Source organism: Saccopteryx bilineata, chromosome 6 (assembly GCF_036850765.1).
Source record: "Saccopteryx bilineata isolate mSacBil1 chromosome 6, mSacBil1_pri_phased_curated, whole genome shotgun sequence".
In the NCBI taxonomy this organism is placed as follows: domain Eukaryota; kingdom Metazoa; phylum Chordata; class Mammalia; order Chiroptera; family Emballonuridae; genus Saccopteryx; species Saccopteryx bilineata.
In genome coordinates, this window is record NC_089495.1 from 50,223,874 (window position 1) to 50,241,314 (window position 17,441).

Consider the following 17,441-nt stretch of genomic DNA (forward strand, 5'->3'; position numbering starts at 1 on the left):
CTTTGGCATGTTATTCTTCCTCTGGCAGGGAGAGAGGAAATCCTTAGACGTGCATGTTGCCAGTGGTAGGAGTCACCCAGTTCGCACCAGTTTGGCAGAACCGATACCTAATATTTTGTTGAGTTCAGCAAAACGGTTGTTAAAAGGCACTTGTAATCAGGGTTCTAAGGTGGGCACCTGGGTAGCCACCCATGTGGAAATCACAAATTTACATTCCTTACTCTTTCATAACGTTCATCAGTGCAATATTGTATTCTAAGCGCCTGTAGTAATGTTCATTCTGTCCATAGGTGGAAAAATTTGCAAGTGAGGACGCCAGTCAAGAAACAATAGGGAAATATCTTAAATAACAGTTTTCTTTTTTTGTCTGGTATTATTTAATATTTTTACATTAATATTTTAAAACTCTCACAACACAATCTAGTTTGTGTGTACCTCTTTTATTGTTCTTATTTAAATATTAAATGCACGAAATAATAAACTACCTTTCAGTATATCATGTTTTTATACTTAAAACAGTCATTAGGGCAGAGCACCGATTGTTAAATTATTTGAATCCCACCACTGCATGTTGCCTTTCTCTAAACAGAGTGTTTCGTTGCTTTTATTTAGGGACATGAGTCACAAATGTAAACTTGAATGAGAGCTTGTAACTCAGCTGGCAAACAAGGAAGGTGTTTGTGAAGGGGTCGAGGCAATAAGAATCCTAGGGTTGGTTGGTTTTGTTCTTTATTATGTTTGGGAAAGTATACTGCTAAGCAGGTGTGTAATTAGTGGCCACACTATTAACAGTATCTGAGAGGTATATGAAGCTTGTGTTGTTTTGTAGGTCCTTTCTCATGACATACAAGGCATTTTATTTTGGCAGAGGTAGGGCAAAGAAGAGCAAGGAGGGTGAGTGAAGGGTAATTCTGGTGGAAGAACCCACCCACAAAGTTAGTTTTATCCAAAAAGTCCAACTAAATAGAAATGATTAGTCATTAATGAGTGAAAACCTGCCTTAGCATTTTCAATAAGGCCAAGGTCGTATGGAGGAGGTGGGGAAACAAGTGTTTCTTAGGTTTGCCCACTTGTATTGGGGCAGCGCCATGTGTGTAGAGTCTGTGGAAGGCTGCGGGTGCTTGCCCTCAGGGTGGCAGATGGCAGATTGCGCTTTGCCTTCCTGCTTGGGAGGGGCCATTGTTGGCTATTGTTTGCTGGAGAAGGGTTTTTGCTCCCCAACCTGTTGTGCTGAAGAGTCCAGAGAAAGAGAGAGAGTGCTGAGGGGCTTGGGAGCCCTGTTATTATTGGCATGTTATTCCTTCTGCTGAGGTTGGTAGGGGCCTGAGAGTGAGTCTGGAGAATGAGTCCGGGTTGTGGAACTGGAGACCGGGTCTGGGTTTGGGAGCCCTGAGAGAGAGGGAAGCAGTTTTCCCTGCTGTCTGCTCATCCACTATGGTGAGACTTTAGTAAATGAAATGGCCCACCATTTTCTGGCTCCACAGTTCTTTTACTATCTGCCCGAATCCAGTGGGAACCTGCATCTGCGTGGCCGTGTCGGCGGCCACTGGCCTTGCACCCACCCACTCCACCCTCCACTTTCAGGCAGATACAGTCATCTCTGTCATGCCTGTGCAGACATGTATCTGGGAACCCATCCGGGTTTCCTTGTGTTGGATCTGGGGTTTAACATTGTGAGTGTTCTTCCTGTATCTTTTAAATTACTGCATTATGATCAGTGATTCTCAGGTACAGAAAGATGAGAGATGTAGGTATCACCTGGGGAGCTTTGAAAAATACTGATCCCTGGGTCTCTGCTCAAGTTTCCAGTTGAGTTCTGGGTGGGGGTCCTGGAATCTGTATCAAACAGAGGTGAGCAGGCATTTGACAGATTAAGATTAGGAAGTGGTTGGAGGAACATTCCAGGTTGATAGCATTTCTGAAGGCAAAAAGGTAAGGCTTGTGGAAGTAATACAGTCAGTGGTTGTGAGGCTGATGGCCGTGGCCATGCAGGTTCACATTGGATTCGGGCAAATGGTAAAGGAGCTGTGGAGCCAGAGGATGGTGGGCCATTCTGTTTATTAGAGTCTCACAGTGGTGAGCGAGCAAGCAGGCAGGGAAAACCACTTCTCTCTCTCAGGGCTAAGGAGCAAAACAGGCGTGGGTGGGGTGGGGACCCCTTCTTCAGCAAACAGTAGCAAAAATGGCCCCTCCCAATGGCAGCAGGCAGTCCGCAATGTACAATCTGCAGCCCTGAGGGCAAGCACCCGCAGCCTTACAGAGACTATACACGTGGTGCTGCCTGGTGCTCATGCACCGATCAGGCAACGTACAAGTGAGCAAGCCTAACACACATTTGCCCAACAGTGGTCTTTGTGCATAAAGCTTGGAATAGGGGGTGGTCAAGAGGGCAGGGGAGATCGTGGAGCATCTGTGTGCCTCCTTACCCTGAAGGCCATGGCAAGAAGGGTTGTGGAGCCCTGGCCGGTTGGCTCAGTGGTAGAGCGTCGGCCTGGCGTGCAGAAGTCCTGGGTTCGATTCCCGGCCAGGGCACACAGGAGAAGCGCCCATCTGCTTCTCCACCCCTCCCCCTCTCCTTCCTCTCTGTCTCTCTCTTCCCCTCCTGCAGCCAAGGCTCCATTGGAGCAAAAATGGCCCGGGCGCTGGGGATGGCTCCTCGGCCTCTGCCTCAGGCGCTAGAGTGGCTCTGGTCGCAGCAGAGCGACGCCCCGGAGGGGCAGAGCATCGCCCCCTGGTGGGCAGAGCGTCGCCCCTGGTGGGCGTGCCGGGTAGATCCCGGTCGGGCGCATGCGGGAGTCTGTCTGTCTCTCCCTGTTTCCAGCTTCAGAAAAATACAAAAAGAAAAAAAAAGAAAAAAAAGAAAAAGAAAACAAAAGAAGGGTTGTGGTAGGGGAGTCACCACAGCACACAGGAGTCATCACAGCACACAGGAGACTGCCTTGCCCTGGGGGCGGGATCTCCAGGTCTTACTGTTTGTTTCTTCCTTCCTTTGGGGAATTAAAATGAGAGAAGACTTTACTTTCACTTCTTCATTTCCTCTTTCCCTCACTCTGTTCCATACTTTGAGCCATTAGGAAGTGTTACCTACCGTATTTTTTGCTCCATAAGATGCACTTTTTTCCCCCTGAAAATGGAGGGGAAAATGCCCGTTTGACTTATGGAGTAAAAAATACGGTATTTTATTAAATATTTTAACACACCATTTGGTTCAGGATATTTTTTTTCTTATTTTCCTCCTCAAAACCTTAGGTGTGTCTTATGATCAGGTGCATCTTATGGAGCAAAAATGAGGGTATATGTGAACATTAAAAAATGTTTTCAATAGAGTGAGGTTTAGGTTCTTTGCCCAGATTGCCCCTGTATTACTTAATCTTCTAACTAAGAAGAACTTATATTGAACTTGAGTTTTAAATCATTCAAGTTCTGGATATCTGAAAATCTGGTCACTTGTAGACTAGTTTTAAAAATAGATGTTGATTTTATCTTTATGGTCAAGGCAAATAAAAATAACCTCTTATTTATATGTTTAAAGTTGTTTATTCACATAACAGCTCTGTGATCTTGAACTACTTCCCTAACTTCCATGCCTCAGTTTTCTCCTCTGTAAAATCAGTACCTGCCTCGAGGTTGGTGGGGAAGTAAATACACTGCTAATCACGATACCCAGCACAGAGTAAGTCCATGCTGAGCAGAGCCATGAAGTCTGAAGCCAAAAAAAAAAAAAAAGGAAAAGGAAAAGAAAAAAGAAATCAGTAATACTGAGCCTTTCCCAAATAGTAATAAATAGCTTTAAAAGTTAAGTGTTTAGTTTAAAGACATTTATACTTATTAAGGAAAGTTTAAAACGTGATAAGTAGAAGCAGGAAATATAAAAGCCTGTGTTCCATATTTTGGATATAACCACTGTTAGTAATAACTTTTGGTTTTTATTGTATGTTATCTTTCATTCTGATATTTCCAGGCCTTAGAAAGCTCTCCAGTATTCTTTGTAGCTCCTCTAAAAGAGATATACTTTAAAAAGGGAGATAAAATTATGTTTGAAATAAAACTTAAAATGTTCTGATCTATTTAATTACCAGATTTAAGATCAATTTTGGAACATAACTCCAAAGTATAATACCTTTGTGAACGTAGAGTAAGCTATTTAAGTTATAAGAACACCAGTCTCCAGAAACAAAAATACCTAATTATAGTGTTACTATTATATATTTTGCTGTAAAGGCTAAATTGTCCTAAATGAACTGTGCACAGGTGTCAAGTGCCTTTATGTAGTAGAGGGTTGGGGAATGTTTTCCTTACTGCCTCCCCCACTCACACTCTTCCCTTTGCTCTCCTCTTCTGTGTTGAAATTCCTCCATGACAGTTCCAATAAATAAATATCGATGTCTAGATTTAGGTCTTGGCAAAGGGTAAATGGAAGTGTGTGTCTGGGGAGTTTCTAAATGCTTTGTGTAATATTGGAAGCATTGTTTATTTTGTAATTAGTATTTAACCTGCTATATTTGAATCGATAGAGGACTTTAAGACCCGGCCCCGGGCTGGTGGAATATTCATAGCCACTGGTGTTCGGTTTTCAGAGCTTGATTAAACATCCCCCTCTCTTTTAGCTACATGTTCTCTGGAAGAGTTTTTCCTTCTTTGTTGGAGAGGGGAAAGCTGAAGCTCATTATATCACATGTATCATACTTTAGAAATGTAACAGATGTAACATTGGACTATTCAACAACTTTTAATAAAGGACCAAAGGTGGCTGATTCCTTCACCATCACCATCACCATCACCATCACCATATCATCATCATCATCATCATCATTATCATCATCATCATCATCATGTTTCTAAGTTATGTGATGTGTGTGTGTTTTGATTTGGCAGCAAAGAGAAAGGAAGCTTTGATGGCTTTCTTTGACATTTGCCCTCCCACCTACCCTGTTTGTATCCCCAGCTCTGGTCACCTTGATAGTAGCATATCTCTGAAGAAGGTCATTTAGTTTAGTTATGTATTTTTACAGGCACTCAGAGGGAAAGGGTGACTTGTCAGGATGTGTTTGCCCAGAAATAACATTTGAGTCCCCTCAAACTCTCTGGCATTTTTTCTACGCCTTGGCAGTCTCTTAATTTCACATAGGAAATCAGTCACAATGAGCTGGGAAGAAGTGGAAGGCCCTCATTGAGGCAGCAGGATGAGAAGGGATATACATCATCTTTGCCACTGATGAGTTCATCTTATGGAAGGGACATAATGTACTGCTTTTTAAAACAGGGGACTTCCCAGGTATTGTTAGGGAACCTGATATTATTGTAAGTGATCATCATCTTTTAAATACAAGCTAAATTAAGCAAGGGGCAAAGGGAGAGTCTACGACCCCCTTAGAAAGTTTCCTCATAGCAAACTTTCCCCTGGTAGCCTGGGGTGTTTCCTTTCTGCAGAAGTAGGTGTCCGCTGTTTTCCTGGAGTCCTGTTCTCTCTCCTTACCCATATTAGGTAGCAGATGGCCATGAACTCTGGTACCTGGGAGTAGTCAGAGTTGTGTGACCTCTGCCAGCTTGTCTCATCCCTATCATCTATCAGTCTAGATGGTCTGCTGGTGTTGCACTTTATGAGCTTGCTTTAAGTAAATTTAACATATACAAACAAGGTTATTACAAAAGCTGTCATCTTGGAGGGTGGTTATTTGCGTTTTTCATTAGGTTGCTTTGGGAGGTGGATATGGGGGAAAGTGGAAGAATGGGCATTTGTCTTCCAGTTATAACTGAACAAGGCATTTCACATTTTAGTCCTTTAAAAAAGGTTTTGATTGTATTTCTCACCAGCATATATTCTTGGCCCTTAACGTCAACATTTGTTATGTAGTGAGGCAAGTTAGAAAATTCTCCATGTGAACTCCTCTGAGGCTTGGGTCTGTGATAAATCAAACCAAGATGAGACAGTTTCATCCTTCATTTTATAATCAAATCTACAGATTGCCTACTGTGTACACAGTACATAGAGTGTGTGCGCGCACATGTGAGTTCACACACACACACACACACACACACACAGAGTGTTTGAAGCTTTTGCGAGGTGATCAAACAAGTTGGGATCACTCCAGTTAAGGCTGAGGCTGTGTGGCAGGCCAGGCTTTGGTAACTCAGCCTGGGAGTTTTGTTTCCTGAGAAAAGTCCCAGGCACATTATGTTTTCCTTGGCTTTGTAAATTTCCATCTCTAAAACAAATCATTAACTCTGTGGGCTGAATTATTATTATTGTAATTAAAATAAAATGACGCTCACAGACAAACTATTGCTGTCCATAATGTAAAAAGCTCTATATCCAGACTGAGGGGATCTGGACCCTTCAGTCAATTCACTCAAGAAATGCTTTATGAGTTCCTATCCTGTTTTAAGACCTGGGAGTAGAGCCGTAAACAAAATAGACAAAAATCCCTGCCCTCGTGTAATGTTTTCTTCTTTCTTTTCCGGTTATGGTTAGAGATTAAACAAATAAGAAAAATAGACTAGAAGATGCCAGATGGTGAGAGAGGCTGTGGAGCAATGGGAACAGGGAGAGGGGCTGTCTGGGGTGGCAGTGGGCTTCTTTACTGAGAAGCTTCGTGAACACTCGTGGCTGCAGGCAGTGCTCCTCCACACAGTGGGACACATCTGTTATCCCCTTGGGCCTTGGGAAAGAACGGAATCTAGCTCGGATTATAGTGGTGGGCATGCTAAGTCCTGTTTTCCGGATGAGGCATTGAGGCCCCAGAGCAGTGAAGTTGCTGTCCTAAATTCCCACCGCCAGTACCAAAGTGTGGCCTCTAGAAATGGAGGGACTCTCCCTGTCTCACTTTCTTCTTCTGGAAACAGCCTTATTTAGGGCTTGTCCCCTGCTGCCCAGCACTTATCCTTGAGCTGTGTAGGGAGGGCAGCAGGCCTCCCCCTGAGCCCTTCTTTACCAATAGAACATCTCTTAGTGCAGCGGTTCTCAACCTGGGGGTCGCAACCCCGGCGGAGGTCGAACGACCAAAACATAGGGGTCGCCTACAGCCATCGGAAAATACATATTTATTATACAATACATTTTAAAATAAAATATGTATTTCTGATGGCTTTAGGCGACCCCTGTGTTTTGGTCGTTTGACCCCCGCCGGGGTTGCCTCCCCCAGGTTGAGAACCGCTGCCTTAGTTCTTTTCGTTGGCCAGCCTCTCAGCTCTCCTGCTCTGTTGGAAATGAGGTTTTGACACATTGAGAAATATAATATGCACTTTTTAGTCTTTGTGTTTTTCTTTTGTGTGTAGGGCAGTCTGATTTGGAAATGTTCATTATTTCATTGAGGTGACTTATTTTGCCCCTGTGTCATCAAAAAGGGAAATTTTAATAGTTTATATGCATGTAGAGCTGGAAGGATCTTTTGGTCTAAGTTCTCTGTTTTACAAGACCCAGAGAGGAGGGACCCACAGAGGTGAAGTGACTTTTGTGATATCATACAGCTGTTGAGTGGCACAGTGGAGGCTGAAACCTTAGTGTGAGTTTTTTCTATACTGTTATCTAGTAATCCAATGTTTTCATTTGCTTCTGACTATAGAAGTGATAAGTGCTTTTGGAGAAAACTTGGAAAACAAAAGTTTAGAGGAAAAAAAATCACTAATAGTCTCACATACCAGAGGTAATCAGAAGTCACATTTTTTGGTCTTGTCTGTGTGTTTAATTGTGGGCGTTTTCTTAATGTCATTAAACGTTCTCAAAACACATAATTTTTATTGGTTATATTATTTATCCTGTTTTGGAGTTTTACTTTATTGGCCTCGGGTAGTCCCGTGGGCATTGGACTTCATGTAATGACCTATTTGCTGACTTGGCCATCCGTCAACAAGCCAGGTGTTGATACTGCTGATGGCCATCTGATGCTTATTTACCTAACTGGGGCTTGGTGTTTAAATTGCTGTTATCTCTACTGGAATAGACTTGAATGTGCTAAGGTCAAGAGCTCTGTATCCCAAAACTTTGGGTGGTTCTCCAGCTCATCTCTCTGGACCTCAGTTTCCTTATTCTGTGCGTGGAGGATCTTCCCTTGGTCCCTTCTCTAAGTAAGAACTCGATGAACTCCAAAGGCCTCTCCTCAGAAAAATCATAGGCACACAAAATTTTGAATATAATTTTAGAGGGTTCATGAGCCACTTCCCCCCAAGTTTAGCCTTGGATCCAGGCTAAGAAACTCTAGACTAGATAATAATGCGTATTTCATTTCTGTGATTAGTTGATTATATCTCTAATGACATAATTGAGTTGAGCTTCAGAGACTTTATATCAGAATGTATTTTTTATATGCAGGGGTCGGGAACCTTTTTGGCTGAGAGAGCCATGAACACCATATATTTTAAAATGTCATTCCGTGAGAGCCATACAACGACCCGTGTACGTTATGCATTATCCAATAAAAATTTGGTGTTGTCCTGGAGGACAGCTGTGATTGGCTTCAGCCACCTGCAACCATGAACATGAGCGGTAGGAAATGAATGGATTGTAATACCTGAGAATGTTATATATATATATATATATTTTTAAATTATTTTTATTTATTTATTCATTTTAGAGAAGAGAGACAGAGAGAGAGAGAGAGAGAGAGAGAGAGAGAAACTCCCATATGTGCCTTGACTGGGCAAGCCCAGGGTTTTGAACCAGTGACCTCAGCATTCCAGGTCGAGGATCGATCCACTGCGCCACCACAGGTCAGGCTATATATTTTTTTTAATTTTTATTTTTTACAGAGACAGAGAGAAAGAGTGAGTGATAGACAGGGACAGACAGACAGGAACGGAGAGATGAGAAGCATCAATCATTAGTTTTTAGTTGCGCATTACGACACCTTAGTTGTTCATTGATTGCTTTCTCATATGTGCCTTGACCACGGGCCTTTAGCAGACTGAGTAACCCCTTGCTCGAGCCAGCAACCTTGGGTCCAAGCTGGTTAATTTTTGCTCAAATCAGACGAGCCCACGCTCAAGCTGGTGACCTCAGGGTCTCGAACCTGGGTCTTCCGCATCCCAATCCGACGTTCTATCCACTGCGCCACCGCCTAGTCAGGCTGTTTTATATTTTTAACATTATTTTTTTAATTAAAGATTTGTCTGCGAGCCAGATGCAGCCATCAAAAGAGCCGCATCTGACTCGCGAGCCATAGGTTCCCGACCCCCGTATTAATTCTTCTAGGAGACCTCAAGGGTATGATGTCGAGACCCTCTCTCCTTGTCTCACCTCCACGGGCCCCCACATCTATTCTCTATTCGTCATTTTATCCTGTCTGCAAGTAACTGTTGATCGCTTTGCTTTCCGCATGTGTGGCGTCTAAGCCTGTCTTGTTCTGTTTTGCTGCTGCTTTTGCCTCTTATGTACCATATTTTTTTCTTAGTAGGGTAGATCATTTTCCTGACAGCTTTTCTGTTCTTTGGCCAGCAAGCTGACCAGTAACAATACACTGGAAAATATTTAGTCATTTGCTCCTTTCTGCAATTTTTCTTAATAATTTTTACTTATTGTTTCAAATTTTTCTAGTAAGAGAAAAGGAATGATTACTTTGGAGCAGTAAATATATTTAAGGCTATATTTCAATATAAATATATTTAAGGCTATATCCCAAAATATGTGTCTTTGTGTTATATATCTATATACTTTATATATTTAAATATATAAATACTTTATATATACTCTAAAGGCATATATATGTACCTTCAAGTCTCTACATATACATGCCTTTAAAGTTAATTGTTATATTTTAAATATGCTTCTGATATGCCAAGAACCCCTAATAGGAGAGTAAAAATATTCTGTTAAGTTGATATATTTATTCTGCTTATGATTATTCCTTATATAGTTATTAGCTGCAGCAAAATGCAGTTTCAAATTTGTATAATTCATTGCTAAACACAGGTTTATTTGTGCTTAGAGGTTTGGTTATACTGTTTCCAAGTATACTTTTGTCTCTAAATGACTAGCAACTTATTCAGTATAATATCTTCTAAGCTAGGAAAAAGGAATATTTTAATTTTTAGTAAATGGTCTGTTGGGTTTCAGTTCATGAACAATTGAATGCTTCTGCCTTAATTTGGGCCATTAACAAAGGAAAATGTTTGCATATTTTCACAACTACTAAATTTCAGGTAACCAATGACATAAAACTGATGTAAGTATTAAGTTCAGCAAATATATTTTGAGGGCTTGCAGTACCGAAGGCACTGGGGACTCAATGGTGGCAAAAATATAATCCCTGTCCTTCAAGATTTACAGTCTCACCAAAGAGTGTGACATGTACAAATTTAGTAATAGGTAGACTGTGAAAAGCTCCAAAACAGAGGTAAATGAAAGTTTTTAACAGAGGAGGAGCTAGTTAATGCTGGCTAGAAGGATCAAAGGAGTTTCATAAAGAAGGTGCTATTTAAACTGGGTCTTGAGGCATGCATAGGAGTCCTCTGGGTGAGAAGGTTGTTCAGCTTCTTGCTTTTCAGAATGTGACGGAACTTCATCATACAGTGGGAAGGGGAAGATGGGGGCTTTAGAATCAAGTTTGCCTGCCTTATAGTAAAAAATTGCCCATAGAAAATCCTCTAAATTTTCCATAATGTTATTACAGTTTTATGTACTAACCTGTATATTAATTTGTATGCATGTTAAAATCTGAGAATGAAACCCATGTACAGAAGCATTCATTCCATCCTATTTCTGAAGTGTTGTTCTTAATTCCCCACCTGGTTTAGTCCATTCTGTTTTAACAGTAAAGCTCTATATCCTTAATATATGTTCATAGATGTGTTTGCTGTTGTAAGAGTTAAACAAGTTCATGTGTGAAAGAATTTGAGGTTGCTCAGTAGTAGATGCTCAGTATATGTTTGTGGATTTGAATCGGAGGTCTGGCATATACCTTGTTCTTTGAAATGGATGGTGTAAAGGAAATCCTAGCTACCTATTTCCTGTCCTTCTAAGATGGCATTTCCTCTTGTGGCTACCCTGACCAGATGTCAGTCTCTTGTCCTCAGACATTGATCTCATAAACCCCCTAGAGAAACCACATCCTATTCAGGGGGTTAGGTTCTGGAGTTAAATGCTGTACCATGTGACTCTCCTTGACAGATTTCTAAAGCATTGATCTGTACTGAACGAGAAGAATATAACAAGGACACCTAAACTGCCTGTGAAGTTATGTAGTGGGAAGGCTTACAATAGGACCTCTATTACTTTAGGTTGTGCGAATTTTCTTCTTCCATAAGTTAGACTCATTTGAAGGTGATAGACTAGATTTCTGTCTTGCTCTCAGAATTGCTTTCCTTTATCCAGGATTTAACTATAAAGCTCTGAGATGGTGGTAAGAAAGCTGTGTGAATTTGGCTCCTGCATTTCCTATAAATATGTTGAGAACCTTTGTCTAGTACATTAATCAGTTCCCTTTCATGTAAATCTCTGTGTGAGAAACTTTAAACAAATTTTACTTGCTTTACAACTTGGTGTGTTTTCTTCTTTTGAAGATACGATTTTGGAACTTACCATGTTTATTTTTCTGTCCTGGAGACTGGAAACTCAGGACCCATTCAAAGTTTCTTCCTTGATTACAAAAGAAATATAAACTCACTGCTAAAGAAGATGCCTGGCTTATAGCTTGAGCACAGGAGTTTCAAGATGACTATTTGAAGGCAGTTGTCATAGCTGAACTTCAAAGTTTGGGAAGAACAGTTGATTTTAAATTGCCAAAGCACTTTGTAATGATGTGTTGTAGCAACACAGTTGGTGGAATTTGTATTTTAGATCATAGCCTGAATTCAAGATTAAGATAAATTTCTTCAGATTGCCACAACAGCACAATAATAGTTATTAAATGAACACTTATTATGTACCAGACATTGTGCTATACCATTTTTACCTTTTCACTAAATTATCTATGGAATTAAACCCACCCAGCCTTTATATATATCTATATCTATATCTATATCTATATCTATATCTATATCTATATCTATATCTATATCATCTATATCTATTTATATCTATATCTATCAATAGATAGATATAGATATAGATATACATTTTTTATAAATTTAATTTTTTGAGAGAGAGAGGCAGGAAAGGAGAAACACGAGAAGCATCAACTCTAGTTGTTCATTGATTGCTTCTCATACATGCCTTGATGGGGGGGGAGGGGCTCCAGTCCAGCCAGTAACCCCTTGCTCAAGCCAGCAACCTTGGGCTTCAAGCCAGCAACCTTTGGGCTCAAGCCACCAACCCTGGGATTGTGGATTGTGTCTGTAATCCCACACTCAAGCCAGTGACCCTGCACTCAAGGTAGATGAGCCCGCTCTCAAGTCAGTAACTTCAGGGTTTTAAACCTGGGTCCTCAGCATCCAAGGTTGACTCTCTTTTCATTGCTCTGCCTTTATCTTTAATTATTGAGTAGTTACTTTTACATGGTTGTACTTTATAGTAGTTGGTATAGTTGTTATAGACAACTGATTTCAGCATAGTATCATGTGTTAAGCTTTATGTGCACTGGATCCATATTGCCACTGCTTCTGTGTGATCTTCAGCACATACTTAACATCTCAGTGCATCTGTTTTCTAATCTATAAAATGGAAATAAATAACCATGTTACCTACTTCATTGGGTTGATAAGAAGATTAAATAAGTTATTATCTAAGCAGGGGTTGGGACACAGTGAGCACTTTAGTTTCATAAAATATTTAACCTTTTACAGTCCTTCTTATTACCTAGAGAATGTCAAGGTATTTAGACCCAACAAATAGAACAGCATTTCTCTCAAAGTCCAGAACTTTGATGATGGGAGTGGGAAGAAGAATTGGGCTATTTAGAGCTTCTCAAGCCATTTCAAAAGGGTTTCTAAGTTGTTATGCAGCGTTTTACTGAGGCTCCATTTATCTGTTCGGTGCTTGTGGCTTAATCCGTTCTTGCCTCTGCTTTATAGGATATTTCTAAATTTTGATTTAACTGTTATTTCAGTGGTTTATGTAACTGAGGCTCTTTGATTATTTTCTTACTCTTTTTTAACTTTACAAAGATAGAATTTTTAAGTTCATAGGTTATGTTATTTTGAAACTGACTTAGTGAGTTTATATTTATACTGAAAGATTACCCAAGGTTGAGAGATTGGGTAGTTTTATAGAAACTACTAATTTTTTTTTTATTATGGACTCATTGTACCTTTGGACTTATTACACAATTAATATCCAGACTCAGAAGGATTACTGGTGTTCGAGTGACAGAGGTTTTGCTGGGAAGAAACAGAACAGGTGAGCTTAGGGTGCCATCTTGGCATCCCTGGGGTTGTACCTGCCCCCTCCCCTAAGCCCTCCCAGCCTCAGTTACTTCACCTGGAAAGTGGGAGACTTTGATCTAGATAATAGTTTATTTCCCTGGGTAGTGTACCTTTCGGCACCTGTGTTGCTAAATGATACCCATATCCATTGTTTACTTATTTCTATTACTGTTATCTTCTGCAACTAAATCCTTTCTCCCTGATGTCAAGAGCATAAACCCAACTAACTGGGAGAAGCACTGCAGCAGCCCAGGAAGCACAGATTAATACTTAATCCCATCTTAATTCCTGTTTTCCATGCAATTTTTAAATAAATCCCTTAGCATCTCTGTTTTAGTTTTCCCTAAGAGATGATTTTTAAATGACTTAAAAGTTACCCCACTGTTCTTGTGAGGAAATAATAAAAGCAGCAGGCTTTTGGGAAAAGGCATTTTGGGTGCGATCCCCATTGAACCCGGGGATGGCGACTCAGCTCCTTTCCTGTGCTTTGCGTGGATCTCTGTTCATTATGTTAATCTGTCATTATTCTCTCTGTGCATTTGCCTTCCCCAGGAGCTCTGACACTGCTTGAAGGGAGAGATGCCTGCCTGTGGGTGGACTTAAACTAACATTCTGTTTAATAAGAACACTGATCACAATACGTGGTTTCCCATGAAATGTTTGATGACCTTGTGTTCCCAGCACAAAAATCACACATAAAGTAAGTTTTGTGTGCAGGGAGGAGAACTCTTTCTTTCACCTGCGGCCGTGAGGTGCAGGCTGTGCAATCCCGTGCTGCTCGCTCTTCCCAGCATTGAGCATCAGCCAGTCATTTGGCGTCTAGCTATCAAGTGAGGGGAAGCATCCACAAACGAAGAATTTTAGAGTACCCAGACAACCCAGCTATCTCTTCAGCTCCGTGAGCTTTAGATTTGAAGTAATTATGAAGGAATCTGTGACTTGGTTTTCTTTTACAACTGCAGTATTTTGGTTTGTGTGGATTGGGCCCACCCCATGTGGAGCGGACACAATGAGGCTGGTCTTTATCAAGAGTGGCAGTACACTGTGTATTGTACAGTTCAGGGTTTGTTTTCCTTTGGCCTGTGAGAGGGAACCTCCCATTTTTGGAGCAGTAGTAACACCCCTGGAGGCCGGCCCTCACAGGCCTGCCCGCCCACCCCCGCTGTCTCTGCGGACCCAGCCAGCGGGCTGACCACTTGTGCCTGTGAAGCCAGCTTGCTTTCCTTCCTTGGGCCACTGGCATGCATGTGCTTTGCACAGCCAGGGACTCGCAGCTGTCCAAGTTGCAGACTTTCTGACTTGCATTTTTAGCCGAGAATGCAGGCTGATAAATACAAGACAAGCAGTCGAAGTGTCAAAAAGGAGCTGGTGATCGAGTCCCCCTTGCAACGCAAGGATGCAGCTCAGGGAGACGTGGAAGCAGAGAGCCCGGGGCCAGTGCTGGTAAGGGGCTCATCCACAGGGGTTCTGTTGCCTTCCCCAGCGGCGCTTATAGTGTGTGTATGCTTAGTGCCTTTCTGCTCTCTGTTGGATTTTTAAACTTGCTCTGCCTGTCTTGTGAACTTGCCTCTTTTCCTGTGGATTGTCTTTGGCTCCAGTTTGGTTTTCTTTGTTAGGAAAGATATGTTGACATCTTGTGGGTGAATGTGGCTTCCAGGAGGCTTCTTTGTATAGAACAACCATATATATTGTTCGAAATTATGTTCCACCTAGCTGCAGTGTCGTCTGATGTACACCCAGGGAGGCATGTTTTAACTGCCTTCTTCAGGGTTGCAAAAGGCGTCCTTTGCAAAATTAAAACATTTTTATGTTGTGTATGTTATTGTGAAAATGAGGAAGATGACATTGGGAGATTTTTAAGGAACATAACTTGAAGTTACACGTGGTCTCACTCATTTTAACAGATTTGCCTTGAACAAAGTAAAAACCTGTATATTGAACCAAATGATAGGAAAATTTTTATTCTTTTTTTTCTTTTTCAATTAAGTGAGAGGGAGAGAGGCAGACAGACACCCACATGTGCCCTGACCGGGATCCACCCAGCAAGCCCACCTACAGGGCGATGCTCTCTGCCCATCAGGGCCACTTGCTTCATTGCAACTGAGCTATTTTAACAGCACCTGAGGCAAGGCCAATGAGGCCATCCTCAGCGCGGGGAACCAACTTGCTCGCCTTTCAAGCCATGACTGCAGGAGGGGGGCAGAGGGAGAGAAGGGGGAGGGCTGGAGAAGCAGATGGTCTCTTCTCCTGTGCCCTGACCAGGAACCGAACCCAGGATATCCACACGCCAGGCCGATGCTCTACCGCTGAGCCAAACGGCCAGGGCCAGTTTTTATTCTTAACATTAGCTAAATTTATCAAACTCATAGCAGTTTGATAAATTCAAGTGCTTTGGTAGACTTTGTAATAGAGGAATGTGAAAAATGGTTGTGTTGTTAGCATCAATGAGTAGGTTGTGCTCCTCTCTTGGAATTTCTTTAGTACAATAAAGGCACTTAATTTTTTTAAGCAAACTAAAAAAAAAACAACAAAATCCACCAACATGCACTGCAAAGGGGACAGACAATTGAGCCTTTCAAATGAGCTGTTAAAGGGATTGTTAAACTAGCGCTTGGTCATTTTTTTTTTAAGAGGTTCAGTTGCCATTGTCATAAAGTGTTTGGATAACTAACTTAATTTTCAACTAATGTCTTTAAGAATCTGAACTTTAACTTCCCTACAATAAATTTGATTTGAATTAAACTGCTTTCAACAGACATGTGAGACTGCCTTACATTGCCTTCAAAACTGGATTGCTAGCCACAGACTGGGAAAGTCGGGAGGATGACGGGCCCTTCACTGCGGGTTTTCATCAGAGACGTTTAGGTCCCCACCCTGGGATATTGTTTGGAGATGTTATTTGTTATCTTGGACTCCTTTCTGCTAGCACAATAGTTCATTTATTTATTTAGTAGTTTGACCTGCTTCCATGCGATATAGATTTAATTGGTGAAAGCTCCCAGCTGATGAAGCTTATGATTTCTTCGAGGAAGTTGTGTGGTTTGGATTCCCTCATGAATCTTCTTAATCTTTTGTTAGTGACTCTTCAGATGTGTAGAAATATTTCTCCAGATGATTAAGTAAACTACAAAAGATGCTGTGTGATTTTTTTACTTTTCTTTTTCTTCCTGGTTTTTGTTTGTTTGTTTGTTTTTTGTTTTTTTTGTGAGAGGAGGGGAGATAGTGAGGCAGACTTCTGCATGCGCCCCGACTGGGATCCACCTGGTATCCCTATTTGGGCCATGCTTGAACCAGTTGAGCCCACTAGCTGTGAGGGGAAGAGGAAGAGAGGGGGAAGAGGGAGGGGAAGAGAAGCAGATGGTCACTTCTTCTGTGTGCTTTGACCTGGAATTGAACCTGGGATGTCTGTACGCGGGGCCGATGCTCTATCCACTCAACCACCAGCCAGGGCTGTGATTTTTATTTTATTTTTTAATTCCACAAGGGACTTAAAAGTTTTTCTTTTTCTAGAGCTCAAAAAATTTCAGTCTCTCGTAGCCCAGTTATTTCTCTAGGTCAGTTCTCACTCCAGGGATTTCCACAGGGAGGTTTTTTCCCACCGTCCCAGTAGCTGCAGCTGCACCTGGTGGGAGTGCTCTCAGGGCTCAGGCGCCCTGGCTGCACCTGGTGGGAGTGCTCTCGGGACTCAGGCGCCCGGGCGGAGTGGGGCTCTGTGCACCTGACCGGAGAGGTGTGAGGGGGAGGGGTGTGAGGGGGAGGCAACAGTGACACAAGGAACTCTTCTCTATCGGATAGCATTTCTTTTCTTTCATGGGCTAAGCAAGATAAAAGAGCTAATACCAAGTAAGAGAAGCAAAATTATTTAAGTAGGGCCTCTGCCCAGGGCCAGTCTCCTTACATGTGATTGTCGCTGCTCACAGCAAAGGGGAATTCAACAAACTGCTCAGAATACAACTCTTTTCCAAGGTGATTATTAAAAAGTATGCCCACACAGCCGTGAGATGTCTTTCTTGTATGGCTGTCCGTTATGATTATGTCAGTAGCCCACATACTCAGTGAAAATCCCCAAGTCCACAATGTTTAATTGTAAGTAACTTACTTTATTCAAGAGATAGCATTTTGAAATCAAGTTCTGCTGGTTTTAGTTA

At 41.7% G+C, this 17,441-nt stretch overlaps 1 protein-coding gene across 30 annotated transcripts in view; it reads left to right on the forward strand.

The window, feature by feature from the left end:
- Positions 1-17,441, forward strand: part of DOCK9 (dedicator of cytokinesis 9) — a 345,301-nt gene that overhangs the window by 113,091 nt on the left and 214,769 nt on the right. For 7 of the 30 annotated variants that reach the window (XM_066236470.1, XM_066236476.1, XM_066236494.1 and 4 more), the window contains exon 1: positions 14,483-14,736. The exons of the other annotated variants lie outside the window; for them this stretch is intronic. In XM_066236470.1, the coding sequence (XP_066092567.1) occupies positions 14,611-14,736 (126 nt within the window). In that variant the 5' untranslated portion in view covers positions 14,483-14,610. Of the gene's footprint in view, positions 1-14,482; positions 14,737-17,441 lie in introns of those variants that run through there. 30 annotated transcript variants of the gene reach the window in all.